This window comes from Natator depressus, chromosome 24 (assembly GCF_965152275.1).
Source record: "Natator depressus isolate rNatDep1 chromosome 24, rNatDep2.hap1, whole genome shotgun sequence".
In the NCBI taxonomy this organism is placed as follows: Eukaryota; Metazoa; Chordata; order Testudines; family Cheloniidae; genus Natator; species Natator depressus.
Genome location: NC_134257.1, coordinates 1,392,636 through 1,419,185, shown reverse-complemented (window position 1 = coordinate 1,419,185; position 26,550 = coordinate 1,392,636). Strand labels below are relative to the sequence as shown.

Here is a 26,550-nt window from a genome sequence, read left to right as displayed (position 1 = left end):
GGGGTCTGGACACAGAGAATGGCCGACACCCTGTTTCCTGGCAACTGATGGCCTGGACCCTTCCCCCCTGCAAGGTGAGAGCTAAAGGGTTGGAGAACAAAGGAATCAGGTGACCTCCTGGCCTGGGAAAGGAACAAAGCCCAGAGGAGGGGGGGCTGGAGGGAGTTTCAGTTTGGGGCTGGCTAGGACATGGAGTGAAGTGCAGACGTGGTTGTCTGGCTCACTGCCCTCCAAAATGGACCCAGCTGAGGGGTCCTGTTCTCTGCACCTGCAAGCTCTGTTTTAGACCATGTTCCTGTCGTCTAATAAACCTTCTGTTTTACTGGCTGGCTGAGTCACGTCTGACTGCGGAGTTGGGGGGCCAGGACCCTCTGGCTTCCCCAGGACCCCGCCTGAGCGGTCTCGCTGTGGGAAGCACACGGAGGGGCAGAGGATGCTGAATGCTCCGAGGTCAGACCCAGGAAGGTGGAAGCCGTGTGAGCTGTTTGCCCTGCGGACAGGCTGCTCACCGGAAGGCGACTGCCCCAGAGTCCTGACTGGCTTCATGGGGAGCAGTTCCAGAGCATCGCCCGGGCACTCCGTGACATGCCTCCAGTGCACAATCCCCACCCCCGTGCAGGCCCCAGGGCAGCGTCAGTGTCCCCCCAACCTGGGCCCAGGCTTGGAGGGATGTGAGCGAGGGGACCTCACTCCGCCAGACCCACTGCCCCCCCAACCACCCCCCAACATCTCTCCAATCACCCACACATTAATGCAATGTCGTTAATGAACAGAGAATATATTTAAAAAATAATAATAATAATAATAATAATAATAATAAATCACTCTGGCTTCCTCCTCCACAGCAAGGGGCCCGTCGGGGAGCAGAGAGGTCTGGGGTCCCCACCTCCCTCAGCCCCACGGCATCTGCTCCCCCCCCAGGGCCCCCCTAACACAGACGCAGGACGTGACCTCACAACAGACAAGGATTCAAAGTTACAAGTGCTTTATACATAGCCCTGTCCTCCCCCGCCCCCGGGCAGGGCCCCCGTACACGGCTCAGCAGGGGACGGGGTACACACAGCTCAGCGGGGAAAGACGGGGGGATAAATTTTGTCTTTAAACATCATGATTCGCAAAAACAAACCCCAAACCCAAACCCCAGCCCGGAGCGCTGGGGCTCAGGTCACTAGCTAACAGAACAGTTACATACCTGGCCAGCCCCGGGCTGCACATGCAGCCATGCCAGCCTGTGGACAGACTGTGCCCTGGAAGCTGGGGGCTCAGAGCCCTGGCCGTGGGGTTAGGGGACCCTGGACTCCCCCACCACAGGCCCACTCCCTCCGGCACGGGGACACTGGATTCATCACCACCCCTCATCTAGTTGGAGGGTCGAGGTCCCTGGACGCAGACTCCATCCTTCACAGAAGTAGAGGTCCCCTGGACCTCTGGCACAGAGCGAGAGGACCCCACATTCTCCCCTGCTTAGTGGGCGGAGAGCCCTGGCCACCTCCCAGTGCAGGGCAAGGGGTTGCTGCTGGGAGCAGAGGCTGGCACTGGCCCGGCTTCGAGTGATTCTTGGCGGAGTCCTGGCGCCTGGGCCCAGCTGCTCAGTGCTCTTGGCCCTGGGAAGTTTCATGTAGAACGGGGCAGCGAGGGTGGGCGCAGCGCCAGGGCCAGGGCTGGCGGTTTGTCCCTGGAAGTCAGGCTTGTTTGCGATGCTCAAAGTCTGTTCTCTCCTCCCCCACACTCCTCTGCTGCCTGCCCAGGGCGGGTCCCCTCACTGCAGCCGGTCCGTCCGGAAGGAGTCCTCCACCGCGGGGTCCGTCAGGAGGGCGTAGGGGTCGCTCAGCATGCTCAGGCCGTCCAGGGTGAGGGGCTCGATCTTGAGATCCTCCTCCAGGCCCAGGGACGTGTCCACCTCGAAGCCGGGGACCCCAGCCAGCGCCGACGCAATCTCCTTGGAGATGCCGGGCGGGGAGTCCCCTGGGGTTGGAGAGGAAGGGTCAGACCCAGGGCAGGACAGTGTGTGGTGGTGGGGCAGCCAGGAGAGCCCATCCTGCCAGCAGGGGGGGCCTAGCATCCTGGGTGGCCCTGGGAAGTGGGAGCAGTTTTCCTTCTGCAAAGCACAGCCACCCTCCCAGCTGGCTCCCAGCTGCATTCCACTAGCAGGGCAAACTCCTCCTACCCACTGCCCAGGAACCTCAGCCCAGCCCTGGAGGAACCACGTCAGGGGGGCCTGGCCTCCATGACCCATGCTGTGCCTGGCTCTGCTGCTGGCTGCTGACCAGCGGCCAGCCGGGATAGTCTTTGGGCCGGGGGCGCCCGTCCCCCCGCAAACTGGGCTGAGACCCAGCAAACTCACTCCACCGCGCAATCCGCACGATGCCAGGGGGCCCCGCAGCGCTTGGTGGTCCGGAGGGGAAGGTGCCCAGCCCCTGAGCCGGGGTGCACCCCAGCCCAGGCCCAGCGCCTGCGACACACTGGCTGCAGGGCAGGGCAGCGCGCTCCCGCACCCACACACCTGTGAGGACGATGTTGGGGATGGGCCCATGGCGGCTGCAGTTGCTCAGGTTCTGCCGGCTGAGGAGATGGGGCTCGTGGAAGCTGCTGCCGCTGGCCGAGAAGCCCAGGCTCTCTGCCGAGTGGTAGTTTAAGGCACCCAGGTCCTCGGGGAAGGCGTTGTGGTTGAGCGGGAAGCTGCCCGGGGGGCTCTCGCCCATGCTGAACTGCTCTAGCTGCAGGGAGAGACGGGGCGGGGGACTCAGTGACTCGCCCAGGAGAAGGGCCCCGGCAGCCGCTCCGTGGGCAGAGACGGCACTGGGAGCCAGGATTCCTGGGCCAAAAGGAGAACGTCTCAGAGCAGTGGTGACCGACGGGTCGATCGCGATCTCCGGCGGCACAGCGGGGCTGTCGCTAAGACAGGCTCCCTGCCTGCGCCAGCCCCACGCCGCCCCCGGAAGTGGCCAACACAGCCCTGCAGGTGGAGGGGCGGGTGTCTCCCTCCCAGTGCTGCTCCTGCCTGCAAGCACCGCCTCTGCAGCTCCCGTTGGCCGGGAATGGGAAGATGTGGCCAATGGGAGCTGTGGGGTCAGTGCTTGCAGAGAGGGGCAGCGTGCAGAGCCACACGTTGCCCGCCCCCTACAGGGGCCACAGGGGCACGTTGGCCCCTGCCGGGAGCAGCGTGGGGCTGGGGTAGGCAGGGAGCCTCCCTTAGCGGCAGCCACACTCCACCACCAACCAGGAGCCACTGGAGATGAGTGCTGCCCGGCAAAAGGCCGCACCCCAAGCCCCAGCCCTGAGCCCCCTCCCGGAGTCAGCACCCCAAACTCCTTCCTGCACCCCAAGCCCCAGCCATGAGCCCCCTCCCGGAGCCAGCACCCTGTACCTCCCTTGCACCCCAACACTCTGCCCCAGCCCCCTCCTGCACCCAAACTCCCTCCCAGAGCTTGCACCCCTCGCCCCCTCCTGCACTCTAACACTGCCCCAGGCTCAGCCCAGAACCCCCTCCCACACTGCAAAGCCCTCGACTCCAGCCCAGAGCTCGCACCCCCTCCCAAACCCTAATCCCCTACTCCAGCCTAGTGAGAGTGAGTGAGGGTGGGGAGAGCGAGTGATGGGGGCGGGGGGTGTGCGGAGTGAGTGGGGCAGGGCTTTGGGGAAGGGACAGGGTCTCAGGGAAGGGGTGGGGTAGATCCTGGGTTGCCCTTAAATTCAAAAAGTGATCTTGGGTGTAAAAAGGTTGGAGACTGACTTAGAGGAACCCGCTGCAGGGACCAGTCAACCCGGCAGCCTCCTCTACCCCTCAGCGTCTGCGGCCACAGGTGAGGAATCGCCCGCGGTGGGGGGCGGCAGCAGGTGTGACAGAAATCCCAATCCTGCAGAGGGGGCTGCCCTGCTCCCACGGCCTGTGCCCCCCGCTGGTGCAAGCCAGTCCTGCCTCACCCTGACTCCACCTCCCTTGCCATGAGCTGGAGATGGTGCCACCAACCTCTCCCCCCAGGAGCCCCGCAGGCTAGTCATGGGCAGGGCGGGCACTCAGAACACAGCTCCCAAAGATCCCAGCACTGACTGGGGGGCAAGGCTAGAAACTGGGGGAAAGCAGCCTAGAGATGGCAAAGAGCAAACTCCAGAAGCAGCCTGGAGGGCCGGGAACCAGGCTGGCACCAGCAGCCACTCCAGGAGCGTGGCCCAAACACAGCTGGTGTCGGGTGGGCTAGGCCTGGGCAGCTCAACGGCTACGTTACTGGTGACTTGGAAGGAGCCCGTCTGGCGGGGAGCATCCCCAGCCCCATGAGGGTCTCTGCTCCTATCGCTCCGGGGTGGGAGCCAGGGCCCCCCAGCAGACTCAGCCCACGCTGGGACTCACGCTGCCCACACTGAAGTCGCCCAGCGGCTGGCCAAGCTGCTGCTGTAGTGAGGAATTATGCTGGTACTGCGAGAGGTATGGCCGCTGCGTGGGCGCGCTGGGCTGCTGCTGCCGGGCTGGCTGCGTCTGGTGCTGGGGCTTCTGAGTTTGCTGCAGGGGCTGCTGGGATTGCACGAGCAGGCCGGGCTGGTTGTAGGGGTATGGCGGGAGTCTCTGGTCGGCTGGCAGCTTGCTGGTGTCCAATGGCACGCCCTGCAAATACCCAGCACGGCAAGGGTTACAGCCAGGCACCAAGGCTGGCAGGGATCAGGCCCAGGGGTCCCACTCTTTCTAAACTGCAAGGCTATTTGCAAGACACCACCCGGCCCCCACCTCTGGAGCGAGACGCTGGCCCACTCTCCTGTCCCTGAGTCATCAGCACCAGCTGCTTCAGGGACCCTTCTGAGATGAAGGAGCCCCGGGCCTGTCTGTTCAAGGCCCAACCAGGAGGGTGCTGAGCCTTCCCCTTGTTCCCTACCCTCCACCAGGACCAGGGATGTTCTCAAGGTCCTTGGATAGGTCTACCCCCTTATATCTTGGGACTCAATGAGATCCTGTGGCAGAGAGTTCCACCGGCTAATTGTGCAAATACACCCCCTGCACCTGACAGATAATCCAGGCTTCACTTCTCTGGCCAGCCATCTGTGGGCGGGCAGGGGAGGGAAATGCACCCGTTTCCCTCCCCTGCCTAGAAGTACGTTCGCTTGGGGCATCAGACCATTCCAGCAAGACTGGGGGGCGGAAGCTCAGGAGAGGCAGAATTAAGAACGCCCTGGCCAAGACCAATCTCCAGGGACACAAGGATCGAGGTCCCTGGGTCCCATCAACCCCTGCCACTTCCCTCTGTGGGGAGGTCTGTGCTTAGATCCATGTGCAGGGGGAGACCCCCCTACCTCCAACCCCACTGCAGGGTATTTCTACCCCGTCCCCAGGGCACAGGGCGCCAGTGCTACTCCCCAGCCTGGCAGCAGCAGGAGGCCATGCTGCCCCAGGGTTCAGCTGGAGCCGAGTTCTGTGCACCCCCCCACAGCCTGCGGAAGCCTGGTTCCTGGGGCGCAGCCCAGCCATCGCCCTGCTGCTAGCGCCTGTGGCTGGGGAGAGCGCGCCGGCCCCCGTCTGCCTCAGGAGCAGGGGGCAGCAGCCAGAGAAGCCTTCACACCCAGCACCACGTTGAATCTTCCGCGCCTTGAGCAGCTGCGGCTTCCCCGATTCCCGGCCCCACCCCAGCTGAGGGCCCTGTCCCAGAGCACGCTCAGGCCCCTGGGGCTGTCTCCCTGCACAGCTTGGCCCAACAGGGGGGTTGCTCTGCCCTGGGACCGAGACCCTCCAGACTGGCTCCCAGCTAGACTGGCTCCCTTCAAGCCAGCTGGAGACTACCTCAGGCCCACAGGGCCAGCGGAAGAGCTGGGATTCGGGACAGGAGGGTCCTGCTCCCAGCTCCCTGGGCTGGTCAGTGCATCTCTCTGGGCCTTGGTTCCCAGGCTGTGACTAGGGAGAACAAGGCTTCCCTTTCCCCACCCTCTGACTTGTCTGTCGACCACAGACCATCTGTGCAGCACCCAGCCCAGCCCGAATTCACACAATCATCTCTGACTTCTCCGAGCACCCCATGGAGCAGGGACCTGCGAGGGGCCGGGACATCGCCGGGCGCCAGCTCCCCGCTCTACGGCTCCCAGTCTCCCACTGAGATGAGGATGGCAAAAACAGGACAACAGGAGGAACTGAAAGAGGCGAGGGCGGCCCATGATGATGGATCATGCATACCTGGGTGATGGAGGACAATGTGGGTGACATTGTTGGTGAGAACTGTTTGGGGTGCTGCCTTCTCGAGTCGCCGCCCATTGGGAGGGTGAGGGGGCTGAGCGGGGCCCTTCGGCGGGGCGACGTGTTAATGGACGCCTGCACCAGGGGGGAGTAGGAGGAGCTGCTAAAGCTGGCCTGCAGGCTGGGGTTGCTGGGCGAGGACTGCATGGACTGGCTGCTGAGGGAGGAGGGGAGCGAGGGGGTGCTGAGGGAGGAGGGGAGCGAGGGGGTGCTGAGGGAGGAGGGCAGGGACTGGTTGCTCATGGAGGAGGGGATGGAGGAGCTGCTCTGGGAGGACTGCAGGGAGGGGTTGCTAAGGGAGGACTGCAGCGACTGGGAGCGCAGGGAGGCCTGCAGGTTGGGATTGCTAAGCGAGGACTGCAGGGCGGGGTTACTCAGGGAGCTCTGCATAGGTGAGGTAAGTCCTGTGGGGACAAAAAAAAAAGAGACACCACCGTTACCCATGGCAATCAGCACAAGACGAGGCTCCGCCCCCTGGGCGGGATGGAGGGGGGGGGGAGACCAAAACGATGGAGACGGCAACAGAAACAAACAAACCCAGCAATGGAATCGGATCGTGGCCCAAGACCCCCTCCAGCGGGCGCCTGGCTCGAGGGACGCAGCTCCGGCTGGGCTGCGCGGGTCCTGCTCACCTGACAGCTCCCTTCTGCAGGGCAAGCACTGGGGGTCCCGGGGGCGAGCGTACCATGAGGGGGGCTCAGCTCTTCCCTCATACGATGCCCCAGCTCGTGTCCTGCTAACCCTGACGCTGAAATGACCCGAGAGGCTGTCGTGTGTCCAGATGCTGCCGGGGGAGGAGCCCAGCTTAGCCCATTCTCCGTCCCCACCTGGGACAGGGGCAAGGCAGGAGCTTGCTGGAGGTGCAGAATCACCAGCCCCACTGCAGCTGCTCAGTAACATCCAGGCTGCAGCCCCAATCCCCCCTGACCTCCCAGCACCAGCAGCCCCCTCCGAGCACATGCTCAGGGACCCCCTGGGGCCTGCTCATCCCCCCAGCTCTGCTCCGCGGGGATCCGAGACACCCACCACCCTTGGCCAAGCGGAGACTGAGGGGCAAACTCAGCCCTGGCTAAGTCCCATGGGCCTGGGCAGCCCGGCTGATGTCCCATCCTCAGCACTGGGCTCTGAGGAGGAAGGAGCCCAGCAGGAGTCCTACGCAGCCCTTGCCCGCACAGCCACAGGTCGACTCCTCTTCTGGGCAGCACGACTGCTGTGGCTCTGCCAGGAGGCCAGGCAGCAGCCCGGAGCCCTCACCTGCGGAGCCGTAGCCCGTCCCAAGTCCCATGCCGCTGCTGATGCCCAGGTGCGTCATGGTGTTGGCCAGGTTACCGGTGCTGCTCCCTCCGCTCAGGCTGGGGTAGTTCGACTCGTCGGGGTCCAGGGGGGTGGGCAGTGGAGAGGGGAAGTGCAGGCTGGTGAGGTCGGGGAGGGAACCGCCCGTGTTCAGGGCGGTGGGGATGAGTGGGACGTTGGCAGGCTGATCGGGGGATGGAAAGATACTGAAAGAAAGAGAGATGCTGCTCAGCAAAGGCAACACTCCCGAGCACCCAGAGTCAGAGATGGGGACTGGGAATCAGGACTCCTGGATTCTGGGCCCAGCTCCGGGAGGGAGTGTGGCCTAGTGAGCGAACAGAGGACTGGGAGGCAGGACTCCTGGTTCTGTTCCCTGCTCCGCCATGGACTCACTTCTGTTGCTTTGGGCAAGTCCCTGTGCCTCAGTTCCCCCCCCAGGTGAAAGGGAGACGACAACCCCCAGACTCTGTCCCGAGGGGCCGAGCAATGCGCGAGGTGCTGGGAGATCTCTGCAGCAGGACTATGATGGCAGCGTCACACACCCGGGCACAGGACTTACTGGATCCCGGGGACTTCGCAGGACCTGGGCCTGGCCGAGGACGATGAGAGCTGGGAAATCAGAGACAGAGAGTGGGGGTGAGCCTGGGCAGGGCGTTCACCTCCCGCCGCCCTCACCCCGCCCCCCGACCAGCACAGGTGGCCGGCAGTTTCTGGCCAGGAGAGAGGTGAACACACATTGCAACACTCCAGGCGCCAGAGGCAGGCACCCACAGCACCAGCCAAGATGAACTGTGCGGGCACTGGGAGCGGCACGGCCCCACTCCCCACCCCGGGACCTCCCACCCCGTCATACAGGCCCAGCCCCGCCCCACGGGGAGTCCTCCCACCGCCACATACCCCTCACTAGTACCAGGAACCCACTGGGGCATCCCCCCGGACTCCCCCAAGAGCAGCGCAGTCCCTCCCCAGGACTCCCACACCCACCTTCTTGGTGTCCCAGGGCTTCAGTAAGTGCTTGTTGTCATCCAGGAAGTTCTCCTCGATGGGAGGCACTTGGAAAAGAAACACTGGCAAGGGGAGAAGGGCAGGGGTGAGCCTTGTGCAGAGGGGGCCAGCCCAGCACCCAGCTCCGCCAAACCCCAGAGCGCTGGTGACTGGGAGTGTTGTTAAACAGTAGTCATGCCTGGCATTAAGAGGGCAATGGGCCCAAGAGACTACGGATCCCAGCATGCAATGCTCCATCCTGAATGAAGCAGTGCACACTGGGAACTGTAGTTCTGTCAGGCCTGCAGGCCCCTTAAGCGATGTGATGCAGTTTCACTCACTCATGAGCTCTCCTTCGCTGCCCCTGGCAATGAAGCAGCATGTGCCACCCTCCCCTGGCAACCCTAAAGCTCCCAGCCCTGCAGTGGCCAGGAGCACTGCCCCCCTCCCGTGGGCTGGGATAAGACCTCTCTCCATGCCCCACTGTGACTGCCAGGCAAGGTGGGCAGGGATGGGATATTTACCTTTACTGTCCACGTCCCCGTCCAGAAAACCTGAAAGAGGGATGGTGACATGGTTAGCTAGGAGCAGGGGGATGAGGGCAGCTCTGCAAGACAGAGAGGTTTGCTGGGGACCTCCCATGTGATCCAACGCCCAGCCACACCCCTGGGGAGAGAAGGCAGGAGACCCGACCAGCTGGGCACTGCAAGAGGCAGAGCACCAAGTAGCAGAGCTCAGACCAGCTGCCTGACGGGCGAGCCATTGTGGAAGGAAGGTGAGGATGAACGTTTGGGGTGACGCGGTGCAGCAGGAAAGGGGGTGCTGAGCTAGACATGCCTATGGGGGGACGTGGTACAGCCGTTCTCGGACCAGGCTAGGAGATGGACCTGGCAGATACAACCAGGTGGGGAAGTCTGCAGCTTTCCTGGCCTGTGGGAGCCAGCAGCAAAGAGTATCCACCTGCCGTCAGGCTGGCGCCCCAGGGCACCGATTGTACCAGGCGGCCCAGCGATCAGAGCTGCCCTCCTGGGCTACCCCAAGACTCAGCCGGCCTGCACATGGTCCAGGGTACAAAGCAGCAGCAAGAGGCTGGGAAAGGAGGGCAGGGAGAGGCAGGGAGCCAAGACATGCGCCTGCTGCAGTAGCCAAGGGAGCAGGGCTGGGGCGCTACTCACCGCTCCTGCGATTGGGAGGGGGGACACCCTGCGAGGGGCCCAAGTACATGTCCTGCGGGCTGGGGTTCATCACGCTCGTGTGAAGCGCCGAATCCGAATTTGTTCTAATGGCAAAAGACAAGGCCCCAGTCAGACCCCCCTGGGCAGAGACAGGGCCCAACAAGGCTGGTGCATCCTGGGAGGAGCGCGAGCTGCCAGCATGCCTGCTGCAGCAGGAACCCTCCCGCCCTCCGGCTCGGGAATCCACGCGCCCCTCCCTGCACGCGCTCAGCAGGAAGCTGCCTGGCTCTCATGGTGTCAAAAGCCGCCTCCTGCTTCTTGAGGCTTGCTGGGTCGTTCTCAAGAGAGCAGGCTGGTGAGATGATGCGGGAGCAATCGGAGCTCAGACCGCGCGGGGATCCCGGAGGGAGGAGACCCCGGCTGGGACAACGACCGAGGACGGGACAGCACAGGGCAGGGGACTGTTTTCAGTGAATCACAACAGGTATCTACAGGGGAACAGCCCTGGGGGAACCCCTTCCCGAGCCAGCAGCTGCCCTGGCCCAGCTAAGCTTTAAGGAAACTCTAGGGCACCGCAATGTTCTGCTCGCCGTCCCTTGGGGGAAAGGCCAGGCTGGGGGGCTGTGAGGTGGAACCGGAGGGGACATCTCTGCTCGTTTCTAGAGGCAGCTGTCAAGTCCCCACCAAAGGACCCAGACCCTTCCTCAGGACAAGGGCCACCCTGGGCCCTTCCCAACAGAGGGGGGTTTGCTCCAGCCCAGAGGCAGCTGCGAAGCAAAGGATCTGTTGGGGGAGGCGCTGTGCACACAAGGACTCATCCTGAAGCCACCCCAACCCTAGGCCCTGGAGCTGCTTTTCCTGGGGTGGCACAAAGCATGTGCTGCAGAGAAGGGGCTCCCCGAGGCCCCAGGGAGACGCACGCATTGTCTTCCTAACGAGTCAGCCTCGGGCACTGGGAGGGGGCAGGGGAAGGCTACTCCCACTAACGACACACAAGGGGGATACTGTTCAGCTGAGGGGCCCAGCCTGCTCCCAGGCAGGAAAGTCTCTCCCACTCCCCACAGCCCCCAAGGGCCAGGCCTTCCTCCCACCAGGGCGCAGCCTCCACAAGAACGAAACCCTGCGCTAGGCGAGACGGCAGCACTGAGCCCCACAGCGGCACCCTGGGAGCACGAATGGGGACGTTGTCCTCGCTCCCAGCACTGAGCCAGTCCCCCAAAGCGGGGCCACAGGACAGGGCGGCTGGGCTCCCTCAGTCCCCCCTTCATTTCCTGTCCTAAACAGCCCGGGATGGTAGCAGCTCAGGAGCAAAGGGGCAGGGGCTGTACAGCACCCTGGGACCCATTCGGGGGAAAGGCCCTGTAGCACAGAGGCTAACTGTTACCCCACCACACCCCGTACCTCCTCAAGGATGGCTGGGAAAACAGCGGCTGGAGGCCGCCCTGCTGTGACCTCAGGGCAGCTGCACCAAGCTGGGGAAGGGCAAGGCCTGATCAGCCAGGGGCAGATCAGCCTGTAGCATATGGGGAGGGGGGCGCAGGGGACACAGACCAGCTGGGCATGGGGGGCACAGATCAGCCTGGAGCAGGGCGGTAGAGGGGCAGGGCAGACCAGCTGGGGGCAGGGGGCATGGATCAGCCTGGAGCAGATACAGGGCGGACCGGGGTGGGGGGGACAGAACAGCCTGGAGCAGATTGGGGGCGCACAGGGCAGATCAGGTGGGTGCAGGGGGCACAGATCAGCCTGGAGCGGGGGGGGCAGCGCAGACCAGGTGGGCACAGATCAGCCTGGAGCAGGGCGGTTGCGGGGCAGACCAGACCAGGTGGACGTGGGGGGCACAGAGTGCTGGCAGGGCAGGGGCCAATCAGCTGGGGGCAGGGCAGGCTGCCTTCAGCTCTCGCTGCCTGTGCCAAACTCCCCCTTGGGCCGGTGACGGTTTCCTTCTCCCCAGCCCCTGGGGCGCCCAAGGCCACTAACTGGCCCATTCCTCCCACCCAGGGCCTGGTGGGGGAGGCAGCTCCCCAAGGCCAGCCTGCCCGACACTTGCAGGATTCCAGCCGCTGCAGAAGGCCCCTGGAGCTGTAGCCTCCTCCAGGCTCGCCCTGGCAGAGCTCACACCCAGCCAGCCAGGCACTTGCAGGAGGAGCAGGGCCTCGGCTGCCAGTTCCCACCAGGCCCAGTCACCAGGTGGCAGGGGAGAGGAGCTGGGAGGGGGGCCCAGCCCCCTGCCCACAGCACAGCCCGGCTCTGCCAGGCGAGGGTGCAGAGTGCAGCTCCTTGCCAGCCACACCGGCAGGCTGCAGGAGGGGCCAGGGCTTTGGCAGCACGTTGCAGCCTGTTGCTCCATGGGGGTTGAGCAACGCTGCCTGCGGAGGGTTTCATAACTGCAGCCCTTGAAAGGCCGGGCTGCAGGCCCAAGCTGGCATTTCTGCCTGCTCAGGAAACGGGACGCCCGGCAGGAGAGTTTAACTGCCCTGGGGCGGCACACAAGCCATTAACCTGCTGTGACAGGACGAGCTGGGTCAGGGCCTCGGCAGCGCTGCACTGCTGATCGCCCCTTCGCCCCAGCCGGAGGTGGCCACGGCCAGCAAGAATCCTCTTCTCCTGCCAACAGGCTGGGTCTTCCCTGGCAGATCCGGACTCGTGACAGGTGCTGGCTCTGTAGCGCAGGCTCCACCCCAGGACATGGCCCCCAGCCCCCTTGCGCCCAAGGGACAGACCCAGGGCTCTAGGGCCCACTCACTCCCTGCTGACATGCTACCAGGGGGCACTGGGTGCTGGTTGAGAGGTCTGGGCCGATTCGTTTTTCCTAAGCCCATGAGTAGGCACTGGGCCCCCAAGGTCTGCACTAGAGAGGAGCCAGCAGAAGGCTCCCCCCCACCCCAACAGCTGTTCCATCCCCTCTGAGCAGCATGGCCAGCAAGACCTGGCTGGGGCACTGAGTGGGCTGACCCGTCACTGCCTGGGCTGTGTGCTGCGTCAGGCCCAGCGTGCCCCCCCTCCCTGCCCAACAGGCTCGCGCCCGTGCTCAGAGGGGCAGAAAGGCCAGGGACGCATGAGCCCTGTTACTAGATAGCTCCGTGTCTTTAAAGGGGCATAGCTGGGCATGCGAACCCGGTAGAATCTCACAGAGGGCACTGCCCTGAGCCCAGAGAGCCGTTCGGGAGCCCCCTGCCCCCTTGGCAACAGACACCTGGCACAAGCGCCCCGGCCACTGACCCCTCAGCGGGCTACTGAACCCACCGTGATCCCCGACAGTCCAGGTGGGGTGGCCACATGAACCAAGCTATGAAGGGCAATGGGACATGGGACAAATCCTCAGCTGGTGTAAATCACCGCAGCTCCACTGAGCCACCCCAGCCTGAGCATCCCAGTCACCAATCGAGGAGGAGGGGGTCAAGATCCCCCTGACCTCACCGGACACTGGCCATTGGACCAGGGGCCATCAGCACCTGCCCAGCCCCCTGGGGGCTGCGGCATCGGACGGCTCGGGCATAGAGAGGGAGAGAGAGAGAACGGAATCAAAAACCATTCACCTGTTGAGAGCCGACGGCAGCCTAAACAAGTGTCCTTTCTCCATGGGAAAGTTACCCCAGGGCATGGTCCTTTGTAACGAAAAACAGCAGGTTACTTTGAGGGGCAGGGAATGGGCACAGGGCCCCACCCGGGCAGCGGGGAAGGGTTAGTAACGCAGGCGGGCAGCAGGGCGAGGTACCAGCTGCAAGTGGGGGAGGAGGCAGTCTGGAGCTCTGGGGCCCAGATGGGAGGACATGGCCAGGGAGCCATGCAACGCTGTGCCAGGGGGCACGGCTGACCTAAGGGTGCCCCATGGCAGCCTCCTCTCAGACACACCCTAACAAGGCAGCGCCAGCCAAGCAGCCCCGCCCTCCAAGGACCATGGCAGCTCCCGTTCAGAAGAGAGGGAGCCTGAAACAGCTTCATGCAAAGCTGCCAAAGGTCCCCAAGCGTCAGCCCCATGGGGCTGGGGTGGGCGGCCGCATGCCCTCCTTGGGCAGGTGGCCCAGTATCGCCACCCTCACTTCTCTCCCCTGGGCAGCGCTAAGCTCTCTGCAAAGCATGAACAGTGCCCTGCCCCTGGAGAGTCCCCCCACGGGGGCACTAAGGGGTCTCCCCTGGGCTGGATTGTGACATGCCCAGAACCCACCACCACTGGGCCCCGCAGCGTAGCAGCAGAAGGGACCTCGGCAGGGGGGAAATGGCCTGGCACCACACCACAGACAGCTACATTGAACCTGGCCTGGGAGCCAGGGGCTCCTGGTCCAGAGGCTCCCCGTGTACTGCCAATCCTGAGGGGAGCCAGAAGCTTCTATGCCAGGAGCTGCCCCTCCTCCCGCGGTCCATGAAGCGGGGCAGGTGCTGAGTAAGGCGCAGTAGAGGGGTGTCAGGTGATCGGCAGAGAAAGGACTGAATGCAACAGAGCGGAGAGGGAAAGGCTCAAGCCAGGGGGGAGTTAGCAGCGGGATGCGCAGCGAGTGGCAACCCCGAGCCAGGGCATTAGGAAGGTGGGGGGGAGGAGTCCAAGCTGCTCTGCGTGCAGGGGGGAATGACCCTCGGTGCAGCACCTCCTGCTGCCACACCCCCTCCGGGCACCCGCGAGGCACTGGGCGTTTGCCCAAGCAGTCCTTGGGTTGCACAATTCAATGGGCGGGGCCAGCACATGCCAAAGGGAGCTGGACCAGTGCTGGGCACACATCCCACTGCAGAGCTGGGAGCACTGCTGGGAGCTCCGCACCTAACTCCCCTAGGCCAGAGATTCCTGCCTCAGTCAGCTCTTTTGGGTGCAGGTGGCATCCAGGGGCCCTGGCGCCAGATGCTCCTTCGGACCTGGGGCTGGATCTGCTCCACAAATGGCAAACCTTGGCTGGGGCACCCCATGCCCATGCCCCACAACAGAGCAGGCACCCCCAGATATCTGGCTGTTGGAGGGTGATCTGAAACCCTCCCTAACCCTCTGGGCTCAGGGGGTTTCACCCTCATGGGGCCTGGCTCTCAGCGCCGGCTGGGACAAGCACTGGCAGCCTCGGTGCCACTCCTGAGGGGGCTGCACGGCCTTCACCAGAGAAACAGTCAGTCTGGGCCGGTCCCTGGGGAGAGCCCCGGCCGGCTGCAGTCCCAGAAGGCACTTTGGGCCCCAGGGCTCACGAGGCCTCCCGACAGAGGCAGCACAAGCCCCAGCATGGAGCTGCTGACAGGCCCCCCCCAAGGTCCAACTGTCTGCCCCGACCCACTGTCTTTTCTGCACAGCCTGGCCCCGTGCAAGGGAGGCTGTGGCCAAAGGGAACAACCCCTCTCAGGAGCAGTTCCAGGCTTTGAGGCCTCCTTTGTGTCCCCTGGCACAGCCAGTGTTTAACCAGGAGACATGCCAGCGGGAAGCATCCTGGCAGCTGCCCCCCGGGGCGATCTGCAACCGGCCTGCTAGAGGGGTTTAGGCCAAACCACAGCTGCATTTGAAAATGCTGGTCCCTCCACCTTGGAAAGGTTCTGGCAACCCAGGGAGAGGGGGGACTGGCCCCTGGCTGCGAGGCTGGGGTCCGAGCCAGGCTCTGGGAGGGAAGCGGCACACGCAGATCTGTCCTCCACCAGTGCAAGCACAGGTGAGCCCCACGTCTGCACATCACGCGTGTCCAGAGACAGACAGAGCCCCCCAAATTTATCCTGCACCAGCCCCACAAGCCATCCAGCCCCTGGGACCTTGTGCCACCCCCACCCGCCTCCTGCGGGACTTGGGGCCACCCGCAGCCTGGATGTGAAGTGCCCAGAGCTGCTCTCCGGCTGACCGTGAGCCATGCAGGCTGCTGGGGGGCTGGGGAACGGGCTCAGCAGCAGAGCTGGGAGGAGCCCGCACAGCTCTGCGCCTGCCAGTCTCCCAGGCAGCCCCCAAGTGATGCACCATCTCCACCAGTGGGATCTCAGGGATATAAAGGGCACCAAGCCCAGGAACCCAAGACGAACCGTCTCCCCTACACACCTGCTCCTGCAGGACAAACAAGCAGCACGAAAGCCCCTGACGTGCACCACTGATGGAAGAGGGGAGGGGACCAGGTACATGTGGAAGCTCCCTTCCTCTCCAGGGAACCAGTGACCAGTCTGGCCCAGGAGAGGGGAGTGGCTCTGCCTGGCCATCGCCCGGGATGGCAGCCACCCGCTGGCACTGGGGCACCAGGGCTTCCCGGGGAAGATGCCCCGGCACCTGCCCTCTAGATGGATCAACAGAGAAGCAGATCGAGGTGGCCAAAGTGCGAGGAGCAGAGTTAACTACTCCCCTCCAGCAGGGAGACAAGTCCCAGCAGGTAACATGCTGTCCCGCAGCCTGGGCCACACAGGAGCACTGCCCGCTGGGACTTGGGGCTGCAAACAGCTCCATTATCTACAGATCATGGGCTCCTGGCAAGTCGCCGGTGCAGCCTGGGCGGGGCCCACCTGCAAAGCGGACGCTGGCAGCTGTGGCAGGCTCCCCAAGGCCAAAACACTGGCTCTGTCCCGAAGCCATTCACACCCAGTCAGAGAGCAGCCCAAGGATCTGCTGTTCTGCATCTGATCCTGGCTCCGGCCAGCCCTTGGTGTGTCACAGACACCAAGCTCCAAGCCCCTGGGAGAGCCCTGGAAGGTCCCTGCTGAGTTGCAGCCCCTCGGCCAGCTGGATGCCTCTCGCCCTCAGCTGGAGCTGCTCCCTGACTAGCCTTGCTGAGTGCCCAGCGAAGGACCAGGCCCCTCCCCATGGCCCCACGCCTGGCAGGGCTCTCCCAGCCCCTCCGGGATTCCAGAGGACACATGCTGGGACTGCCACTGGATGGCAAACAAGGGGGCCTGGTCCCTTCCACAGAAAGGGCCTATTGGGCCGGGCCCAGCCCAGCCGTCCCTCCCCCTGCTGCTGCAGGAAGCTCCGGCCTGAGCAGCCCTCTAGAAACTCTACGCCCAGAGGAGACCACGAGCTCCGCTCAGGAGCGAGGGGACCCCCAGCCCCGTCCAGTCACAGAGGGCGCCCAGGCAGCTGGCTCCGGTGGGAGCTTACGGGGACGGATCGCGGAACCCAGGGTCATGGCAGGTAACTCCTGAGATTACTGAACAGGAGCGAAATCAGCCCAGCTTCCTGGTTTTACTCTGTGCATTCGACAGCCCCACGTGTTGTGTCAGTCTCAGTCGCTCCCTCCCACTAGCCCCTCTCTGCCTGGCTGAAGAGACCATGAGACACACCAGCAGGGAGCAGGAAGCCTGCAGCCAGCTACCCGGGAGTTCGGGCACCGGGCAGGTTCTGCAAAGGAGATTTCGTCAGCGACTCTTCAGCTGCAGCTGGCATCCCAGGGCCAGGGACCCTGTGGGCTGGGGGAAGGGGTAAAGACCTGGCAGCCCCGTGATCCAACAGGGCTGCTCCTGCGTCAATGGGCGCCCCGGGAGGGCGTGGGGGGAGGCGAGTTACCTTCTCCAGCTGGGCTCAGGGGGAGGCGACAGGTAGGCCGGGCTGTAGGGAGAGCTGTCGATGTGAGCAAAGAGTTAAGGACCAAGCCAGGAGTGCCCATAAAGAAGCAGTGGAAGGGCACATGTGATCATAACAGCCACAAAGCAGCCCCACCGAGAGGTTAATGTTCTCTAGCCCCACCGAGCCGAGCGCTCTGGGCCCCTGGACCCATGCAGGAGCCCGCCGGGAGGCAGCCCCGGAGCCGCGGGCGCCGTCCCACAGAGCAGGCAGCAGCGCTGCTAAAGGATATCTGGCGCACGTATCGGCGCAGAGGAGACATCATCCGCCGGGGGTCTCGCTGCACTCGCTCCACCAGGCCGTGGTGCCGGGTGCTGCGTGCAGAGTCCAGAGGCGAATGCAGGGGGCCCTGCAGAGACACAAGGGCGTTCGCTCGGACCTTCCCCGGGGGCGTGTCGAGGAGAGCCAGAGCGCGACGGGGCTGGGGTTTACAACCCTGCAGTGCTGGCCCGGCTCCGCTGTCCCACCTGCCCCCACAACAGCTGGCGACCGGCCCCAGCACACGCCCCCCGACTCCCATGCACTGTGGGGCACTCAGAACCAGGGCCTGCAGCCAGGAGGTGAAGAGACTCCACACATGCAGCCTTGCAGATGCGGGCGCCCCAAGGGAGGGGGGTTTCTTCCCAGCCCACTCAAGAGGGCTTGGTTGAAGCCTGTGCATGACGGAGAACCAGCATTACCCAGCCTTCCTCTCCCACTCAGTGCCTGGTATCCCAAGCAGAGCATCACGCATGCTGCCCTGTGTTGACGCTCCCCTGGGTTTTCCCAGGACCCTTTGCTCCCATGAGCCCCATAGCCGGGTGGGGTCGCTCCCAGGCGATAGGACAGGACCCTACGGATTGGGGAGGGGCATGGAGCCGGCCTGTGCCCGCAGGGGGAGCTGTCGCAGGGCTTCTGGGCCTGTTACCTGGAATTCGGAGACGCCGCTCCCGATCTGGTTGACGTTGGGCAGCGAGCCGCTGTAGTAGGGTCCCCGGCTGTGAGCCAGACGCAGCTTCTGAGCCTGCAACTGGACCAGAGAGAGATGAGGCAGCGTCAGAGCTGGCTGGGCAGCCCCCAGGAGAAGGAGGGCAAACCCCTTTACGGTCAGGGACACTCCAAGGGCTGGAGCAACATGTCTGCCAGCAGCAGAGCTAGGACTATGTATCTAATCCCTGGGCCTCTCGGAGCTAGGAACAGAACCCCCAGGCCCTGTTCTTGCCACTAGACTATGCTGTTATCAGGGGGGCGCTGAGTGTCCTGATTGGCCCGGCCCTCCACACACAGCCCCCAGCTGGCTTTTCCAGCCCATCCTGAGCACCTCATGCCTGTCAGCCAATTCGGCGCTACAGCTGGGAACATCCCGCTCTCACGGCTCCTTAACCCCCACTCCTCTGCCGTCCTGGTGGGCACATCTCTGTGTGCCCCTAACCCTCCGACTGCCAGAGGCTGGGACCGGACTCTCTGCACCAGTGACTGGAGGGTAGCGAATAGAACAGGCTCCAGACATGATCCTGGCAATGACAGGCCAGCAAGCCTCACTCAGCACCAGAGAAACTGGTTGAAACTGTTGTGAAGAAGTTATCAGAGACGTAGCTGCACAGTCGGGAAAGAGTCCACCCGGCGTCTGTGAAGGGAAATCATGCCTCAGCACTATTAGAAAACTTGGGCCGAGAAAGCATGTGGACAAGGGGATCGGTGGTTATAGTGAATTGGACTTTCAGAAAGTCCTTCACAAGGTTCCTCAGCAAAGTAAACACAATCCTAGGATAAAAGTGAAGGCCCTCTCCTCCATCAGTAATTGACAGGAAACAAACGATAGGCACCAAGACACCTGCGTGCCCGGGCGCCAAACACCCCAATCCAGCCGCACACCCGAAGCTGGGTCAGATCCCCACACTTGGGACCCATCCCAGGCCCGGGCAAACACATTCCAGCGACTCAGAGCACCCCTGCAACACGAGTCGCCTGACCAGCAGTCGCCAGCTGACTGCAATGGGTGGCTGGACAGTTCACGCCAAGCACTGGCCCAGAGCCAGTGTCCACATTCCCTCTCTGGCCTGAGGCTTCCAGGCCCAGGCCAGCTCCCAGCGCTGCAGCGCTCTGGGGAAGCCCAAAATCAAGGGCAGGGGAAGGAGGGGAAGTCTGGCAGGAGAGGCTGTTATTGCAAAACTGCAGGCTGGAGATACCAGGGTGCGAGCAGCCCCGGGGAGGGGGAAGCCCAGAGGAAGTTCCTGTGCCCGCGGTGCTGAGCGGCACAAGCTGGCATGGAGGTGCAGAAGCCGCAGCACGCTCGGCAGTGGATGCCCAGGCAGAGAGGCACCCGCTGGACAGGCAACGAGAAGGGAAGCCCCAGGTGGCAGCTTGACGCTGCCGCCCTGAGAGCCCCCCGCTGGGGCAGCTGCTCAGATCCGCAAGCCACATGCTGGGGGCCAACCTCCCCAGCCCTCTCACTGCTGGCATGGCAAGGAGAGGAAGCATCTGCCAGCAGCCAGGGGCAGTGCCTGCCGCCTCCCCCACCCCGGGGGCATGGGGCTACTGCCACGACCACCAGTGGAGCGAGCTCAGCTCCCAGGCAGGCTCCAGAGCAGAACCATGGGCATGTTTCCCATGCCCATCGTGGGGAAGGCAGGGCTGCAGAGCTCTCACTAGCGATCCAACTCCCACTGGGAGCCAGTCCGCCAGGCTGGAGTCAGATACGCGGACACAGGGACCAGCCCAGCCTGCTTCTGCCCAGCATCTGAAACAGACACGGAGGGCCCTGGGACGGGCCAGGAATGAAGCTTGGCCCAGACAGAGACAGTCTGGGGTGGAGGGGCACGGAGCATGCCGGGGCTGAACTCACACCCCCCACTTCACAGCTTGCCCAGCTCCACAGCACCCCCTCTGGATGAGCCAGGAGCAGCAGTGACCTGCTGGAGAAGGAGACACGGGCTCCCCAATAATAAACTCGGCATCAGCTGCAATGGGCCGTCCTCGCCGGGTGAGGGGCCCCCTGGGACATCAGAACAGCCAGACGGGGTCAGACCAAAGGTCCATCTAGCCCAGGGTCCCGTCTTCCAACAGCGGCCAATGCCAGGTGCCCCAGAGGGATTGAACAGAACAGGTCACCACTGAGTGATCCATCCCCTGTCGGCCACTCCCAGCTTCTGGCAAACAGCGGCTAGGGACCCCATCCCTGCCCATCCTGGCCAATAGCCATCGATGGATCTATCCTCCATGAATGTATCTAGTTCTTTTTTGAATTCTATTATAGTCTTGGCCTTCACAACATCCTCTGGCAAGGAGTTCCACAGGTTGACTCAGCGTTGTGTGAAGAAATACTTCCTTTTATTTGTGTTAAACCTGCTGCCCATTAATTTCATTGGGCAACCCCTAGTTCTTGTGTTATGAGGAGTAAATAACACTTCCTTATTTACTTTCTCCACACCAGTCATGATTTTATAGACCTCAATCATATCCGCCCTTAGTCGTCTCTTTGCCAAGCGAAAACTCCCAGTCTTATTAATCTCTCCTCATACGGCAGCCGTTCCAGACCCCTAATCATTTCTGTTGCCCTTTTCTGAACCTTTTCCAATTCCAATGTATCTTTTTTGAGAAGAGGCGACCACATCTGCACGCAGTATTCAGGACACGGGTGTACCACGGATTCAGATAGAGGCAACATGATCTTTTCTGTCCTATTCTCTCACTTTCTTAATGAGTCCCAACATTCTGTTCGCACATGGAGCAGCTGCTCCAGCCCCAGCCTTGCCGCAGAGGGGGGCGCGGCCAGGCCCAGACTGGGAGAGGGCTGCGAGCCAGGTGCGAGTGATCCGCGGCACAGGATGCTCAGGCTTGCGAAGGGCATGAGGCTGGAGAGCACGGAGTCTCCTCTCTGCCAGGGAACTGGAGATGAGACGCAGTCACACAGGGGGACGAATCCTGGGCTGACGTCAGATTCATATCACCATTGCCTAGGACCAGCTCAGAAATAATGATCTAGAGCCGGGATCCGGAGCCATCCCAACGAGGTCGTGTGACGGGAGCAAAGCACAAGATCCCACGCCCTGGGGACAGCCCCCCAGCAACCCCCAGGGGCACACGGACCCAGCACAGACCTGCCAGCTCCTTGGCTCAGCACGGGCAGCTCTGGGGAGGTGCCTAAACAATCAAGGCTCTGGGCTCATGAGCCATGCGCTGGTGGGAAGGGCGGGCAGAGGGGCCGGCAGCAGAAGGGCGGGCAGAGGGGCCAGCAGCGCAGCGGGCGCGAGGCAGGTGCTGGTGGGAAGGGCGGGCAGAGGAGCCAGCAGCGGAGTGAGCACGAGGAAGGCACTGGTGAGAAGGGCAGGCAGAGGGGCTGGAGAGGAAACTTCTGGCTCCAGCCGTCAGCAGATGAAGCAGCCGGGCTGGCACACGTCTCTGCTGCCGGTCCTTCAGCTGCGAGTGCACTGAGGCATCTTGGCTTCAGCCCCGGTGGGGCTGCAGGCCAGGCCGGGCCGTCATGGGGACCCGGAGACAGCCAGCTCCTTGGGAGCACCTGGGGATATTTTATCATCATCTCTAAAGACACCTGGCCCCCAAGCGCCACGGCTCAGCCAGGCTGGGTTCCCAAGATAGGCCAGCCACTGGCATCGGCAACCCAGTTCACCAGCCCAGCTCCGAGCATCCCCCTTCCCTGCCTAGGGGTTCAGAGAAGGGGTGCAGGGCACTACCCTCCCTCCGGCGAAGGGGACCAGGGCGGTGCTCAGCCCAGGCCAGGCCAGAGCTGGAAGGGCAGGGAGCCCCCTATATGGGACCTGGAAGCTTCTCTTCCGGCCCAGGCCTGGCACGGTGCCCACCCCGCTGCCCTCTCAGCCCTTCCCGCTGGGGGCCGGGGACACACCTGCCAGGAGAGACCCAGACTTCCTCATCCTTCTCGTGACATGAGGAGCAGGAAGATCACCGCTGCAACCCACACGCTGGGCAACGGGCCAACTGCCACTTCCAGGACAAGCTCCAGAGAGTCAGGATCCTGCTGCCAAGCCACGGGCCAACTCCCCGCCCCGCAGTCCCCACGGCTAAAGGTCGGCGCGTCATGCTGCTGCCCTGGGAGAGCTCCGCGGGGGCTGCCCTGGGAGAGCTCCGCGGGGGCTGCCCTGGGAGAGGAAGCAGAGAGCAGGTTCCGGGGATGAGAGGAGACAAAGGATCTCTAGGGACTCATCTGCCCTGAGCAGGGTCCCAAAAGCCCAGCCAGGCTGGTGCCCACAGCGCTTGTCGAGCTCTGGCCTGTGAATATGACTCGCCGGTGCCCAGGAAGCAGCTCATGCCCTGTCCCCAGGGGAGGAGAGAAATGGGCACCTGCAGGGAACCAGCACCGAGCTCGATTCAGGGCAGCCAGCAGTGCAGGCCCCAACCACCTCGCGGCCCTGGCACAGGGGGCTGCCATGCTGCACCCTGGTGAGGGAGGGGGCCGAGTCAGGGAGCCGGCTGGGATAGGAGTGGCGGGCAGAGCAGGCACCACAAGGACACAGCCCTCTCCTGGCCAGACAGCCCCCGTGCTCAGGGCAGAAAGGCCGACACTGTCAGCAAAGAGGCCACGAGTTGGAATCCGAAGCGAAGCGGGCATCTGTGAGGGGGACACGTCAGCTAGAAACTGACCCAGACCCCAACACCCCCACCCTCTCCCCGGCAGGGATCGGTGAAATTCCATCTCAGCCCCACAGAACTGGGAGGCAGAGATTCAACCCGGCACCACCACGTGCCCAGTACCACCAACAAGCACCAGAGTCCAGGCCATTGGGCTCCACTGCAGAACTGACTGTCAGCCTGTCTCACGTCACCCCCCCAAAGGCCAATTCTCACACACAACTCCAACAGCTAGCACCTTGGCTGTAAGGTCTGCTGGGGGACAAGGCCGCCCACGGTAGCAGCAGAGACACCAATGCCAGTTCGCTCATCGGACCCCCGCCCCCGGCCCTGGCTGAAGAGCTGCCAGAGCAGAGCAGGTCAGAAACCCCTGCAGCAACGAAGCCCCCCGATCGTAAATTCCTGAGCTTAAAACCAGCAAAATCCAGATCCCAGGAAAAAGGGAGATTTGGTCACCAGCTGTCTCTGCAGCGCTCTGGGATTAGGGCTCCGAGCCTGCCTGGGTTTCGGGCTCAGGATTTCAGCTCCATTTCCCAATGTCAGGGCCCCTGGCGGGAGAAAGCACGCTCAGCCCCAGGGGCTCTGCACGTCTTCAGCTGAGCCCTTTCTGAACAGGGAGGGCCCGGGGACATGGGATGCTGCTGTGCTGGCTCCTTCCTGACCCCTACAGCTTGTCCACTCCCCACCCAGACACCGGAGCTACGACTCCCCCATCTCAGCACAGGGCCACAGATCCCGACCAGGCTCTCTGGACAGGACAGCACCAGCTGGAAGAAACCAGCAGTGAGACAAAGGCCCTGCACAGGGCACTACAGATAGTGCCAACACCACAGCCACAGACGGGCACCAAACACGGCCCCAGAGGGGTTTGACAGCTCGTGACAGGAGCCAGCGTCCAGCAGCTCGGTCGAGGCCCTGGAGACGGAACTCCCCTCTGCACCCACAGGTGGGGGGCTGAGAGCGAGGCTGAGGTACAGGAAGTTGCCACTCCACACAGCGCACCTGATCTGGGAACCCTGCAGGGCTGCACACCTGGCACCTCTCCCCAGCACTGCCCAGCAGGAGGCGGGAAGGGGCTCCCAGGGATCAGGTTCCTAACATGCAGAGACAGGGCAGGACTGGTCCCTGCAGCACGTGATCCAAGGTAGCATCTCAAACTACTTGGTCAGCAGAGAGCCCTGACTCCTGCCACGCTCCTTGCCAGTCCTCTTCTAGCTGCCCTGTGCTTCTGCTGCCCACACAGCCCCTTGTCCTCAGCCAGCGCAGGGCAGCCCGGAGGAACGCCTGATGCCTGAGGGAACGTCGGAAGGCACTGCCTGAGCCACGAGCCAGCCCTGGATCTCTCACCCGTTTCCTGACCAACCAGTTCTGGGCTCATCGGGCATCACTGCAGGGCATGGATCGCAGGGAGGGTGGTTCTGCCCAGGTCCCCCAGCTCTGCTGTACATTAACCAGCTGTTTACTATGCAAACACGGCTCTGGAGTCTCTCAGCCAGGACCACGCTTAGCAGTGATGCGATGGCTCGGCTTTTCCCTTAAAGCGTTCCAGCACAAGCCAAACGGGTCTGAAAACGCCAGGCAAGTTGACATCCCACTTGTTAATTTCTTATCTGCATGTCTGGGGGCAGGGCTCACTTGGCCCATCAGGGAGTGCTGGGCTCAGCATATAGAGGGACAAATCGCTGCCTGGACCCAAGAAGCTGGCTCAGGAACTGCATTACACCCGGCCTTGGAGCAGTGACCCTGGTGACGGACGCCCCTCGAGGCATCTCCTTTCTACCACCATGTGGCCTGCACTGCGGCCGCCCCAGCCCCACCTCCGCTCCCCGGGAGGGCTGAAACCCCCCTACGCCAGACCTCCCGAGTCCCTGGAGTGCAACCCACTCAGAACTCTGCTCCCAGGTTTGATCATCTCACTGCAGCCTCACTCAAGCCCACATGCTCCCCATTCAGGAGCCTGTTCAACCCCCCCCCCCTTCCCGCTCCTTTTCAGATCCCACCCACCTCTTGGAGCTGGCTTCCCCACTGCCTAATGCCAGCCTCTCCCTGTCCCTTCACTGCCATGAGTGAGATCCTCTGCAGCTCCCGCCACCTGGAAAGGCCCCCCTGGATCTCTCAGGTCTTGTATTTCAAATTGCAGCTGCAAACACCTGTCCGCCATGTGCCTGCCCCCCACTCTGTCTCCCTCAGCAGCTCTTCTGAGGAGGACATCTGGTTGGAGCATCATATGTCCCTATGAGTTGATGGCATTCTCCTAGGCTGCAGCCCGGGACAGTAGAACCAGAGACTCAGGCAGCCAGCTGCTGGCCAGATCCCAGGTTTGGCAATGTTCATGCATCCCCATCGACTTCGTGGGGGGCTGGGCAAAGGAAAATGGGAACCTGTCTCCCTCGCTGCTGGCAGAAGGCTTCTCCTGCACCCGGAGCCAGGTCAGTGGAGGCATGGCACTGCCCGTCCTGCTTTGCCTCCCAGCCCAGCCCGAAACATCGCCCGACCGAGGGCTCAGGGCCTGGCTTTACTCTTAGCCACTTCAGAGCCTTTTCTGAAAGCTTTGGACATAGCACTGATTGGAAGGGTCGGTCCCGAGCCTCTGACATCCCACAGGGAGGGCTGGCTGCTCTGGAGGGGACCTCCCTGGTCCCATTTCCCAGATCACACCCAGGCCGGCCCCTCTGGCCAGAGCAGATTTGTTCTCTACATGACATTTTCTCATGCTTTACCCAGTCTAATTTTAAGCCTCTCTAGGGATGCGGCTTCCACCACTCCACTCCTCGTGGGAGACTACGGCAGGGTGGTCCAGAGCATGCAGCCGGGAAGGGTTGCCTGGGATTCAGCCTAAAGCTTTCGGGGCAGAGAACAGGAGACGGCAGTGACCCAACCACGAAGCTGCCGCAGGATGGCTCAGTCCGGCATGTTTCCTACGACCCACGCTGCTCTCACGGGTTCAGGCTTGGAAACCACGTTCCCGTTTCGTGGCACTCCCGAGGCGAGCCGGCGTGGGCTGAGCTGCTGGGGCCGCAGGCCACGTTCCCAACCACAGGGCCGGCCGCCCCGGCCCCACACACAGGAAGAACCCCCGCCAGGCCCCCAAGGCAATGGAAAACCAGCCGCCACCCACGACAACCTGTCAGCCCCTTCCAGCAGAGACCAGGCCTCGGCCCGGGGTCCCCGGCGGGGACGACACCCCAACCCGGCAGCCCAGCCAGATCCCAGGGGCTGGCGAGACACCAGCCCCCCCCCCCCAAGAGCCAACGCGCCCCTCCCTCGGCTGCTGCCTGGCACTGCGGGGCCCCCCCACGCCCCCTCCCCGGCCAGCCCCGCTCCCCGCGCCCCCCCACGCAGCTCAGACCCCTCCCCCAGCCTGCCCCGCTCCCTGCCCCACTCTCGGGCCCCCTTCCCGGCTCAGCCCCACTCCCCGCCCCCCCCCTCGCGGGCCCCCGCCCCGCCGCCCCACGGGCTGACCTAACGGAGCGGGGACGGGCGCGGGGACACGCCCCCGGCCCCACCTCCCGCCCCGTGACCTGCGGGGCGACCCCGGGGCTCCCGCGCCGCCGGCCCGGCCCCCAGCCCCCGGCCCCGGCCCCGGCCCGGCCCGGCCCGGCCTGCTCACCCGCGTGGAGCCGATCTCCATCATCACCTCCTCGAAGGCCGCCGTCTCCTCCGCCTGCCGCTGCTTCTGCAGCGCGATCTTCTCGCTGAACTTGCGGGGGTTGGAGGCGCCGGCGCCGGCCGAGGAGCCCGGCCCGGCCCCGGCCCCGGCCCCGGAGCCCGACGCCGCCATCTTCCCTGCCCAGGCAGCTCCTGCC

The 26,550-nt window shown here is 63.7% G+C and overlaps 2 protein-coding genes across 5 annotated transcripts in view; one reads left to right on the top strand and one right to left on the bottom strand.

Annotated features, from left to right (window-relative positions):
* The window catches only part of CREB3L4 (cAMP responsive element binding protein 3 like 4), a 75,017-nt gene that overhangs the window by 23,715 nt on the left and 24,752 nt on the right, over positions 1–26,550 (top strand). The window lies entirely within an intron of this gene.
* Positions 930–26,550, bottom strand: CRTC2 (CREB regulated transcription coactivator 2). Of its 4 annotated transcripts, none has more exons than XM_074938504.1 (14): positions 26,355–26,550; positions 18,066–18,167; positions 17,391–17,507; positions 17,102–17,163; positions 13,200–13,268; positions 9,664–9,767; positions 9,013–9,042; positions 8,489–8,571; positions 8,064–8,113; positions 7,466–7,710; positions 6,152–6,615; positions 4,349–4,600; positions 2,504–2,717; positions 930–1,965 (listed from the first exon to the last, which is right to left on the bottom strand). In XM_074938504.1, the coding sequence occupies exons 1-14, from the start codon at positions 26,523–26,525 to the stop codon at positions 1,760–1,762; spliced, it is 2,169 nt and encodes a 722-aa protein (XP_074794605.1). In that variant the 5' UTR covers positions 26,526–26,550; the 3' UTR covers positions 930–1,759. The 4 variants fall into 4 exon arrangements, with proteins under 4 accessions (XP_074794605.1, XP_074794607.1, XP_074794608.1 ...); XM_074938506.1 differs by having other exon boundaries at positions 18,066–18,161; XM_074938508.1 differs by lacking the exon at positions 26,355–26,550 and adding an exon at positions 22,002–22,125 and having other exon boundaries at positions 931–1,965.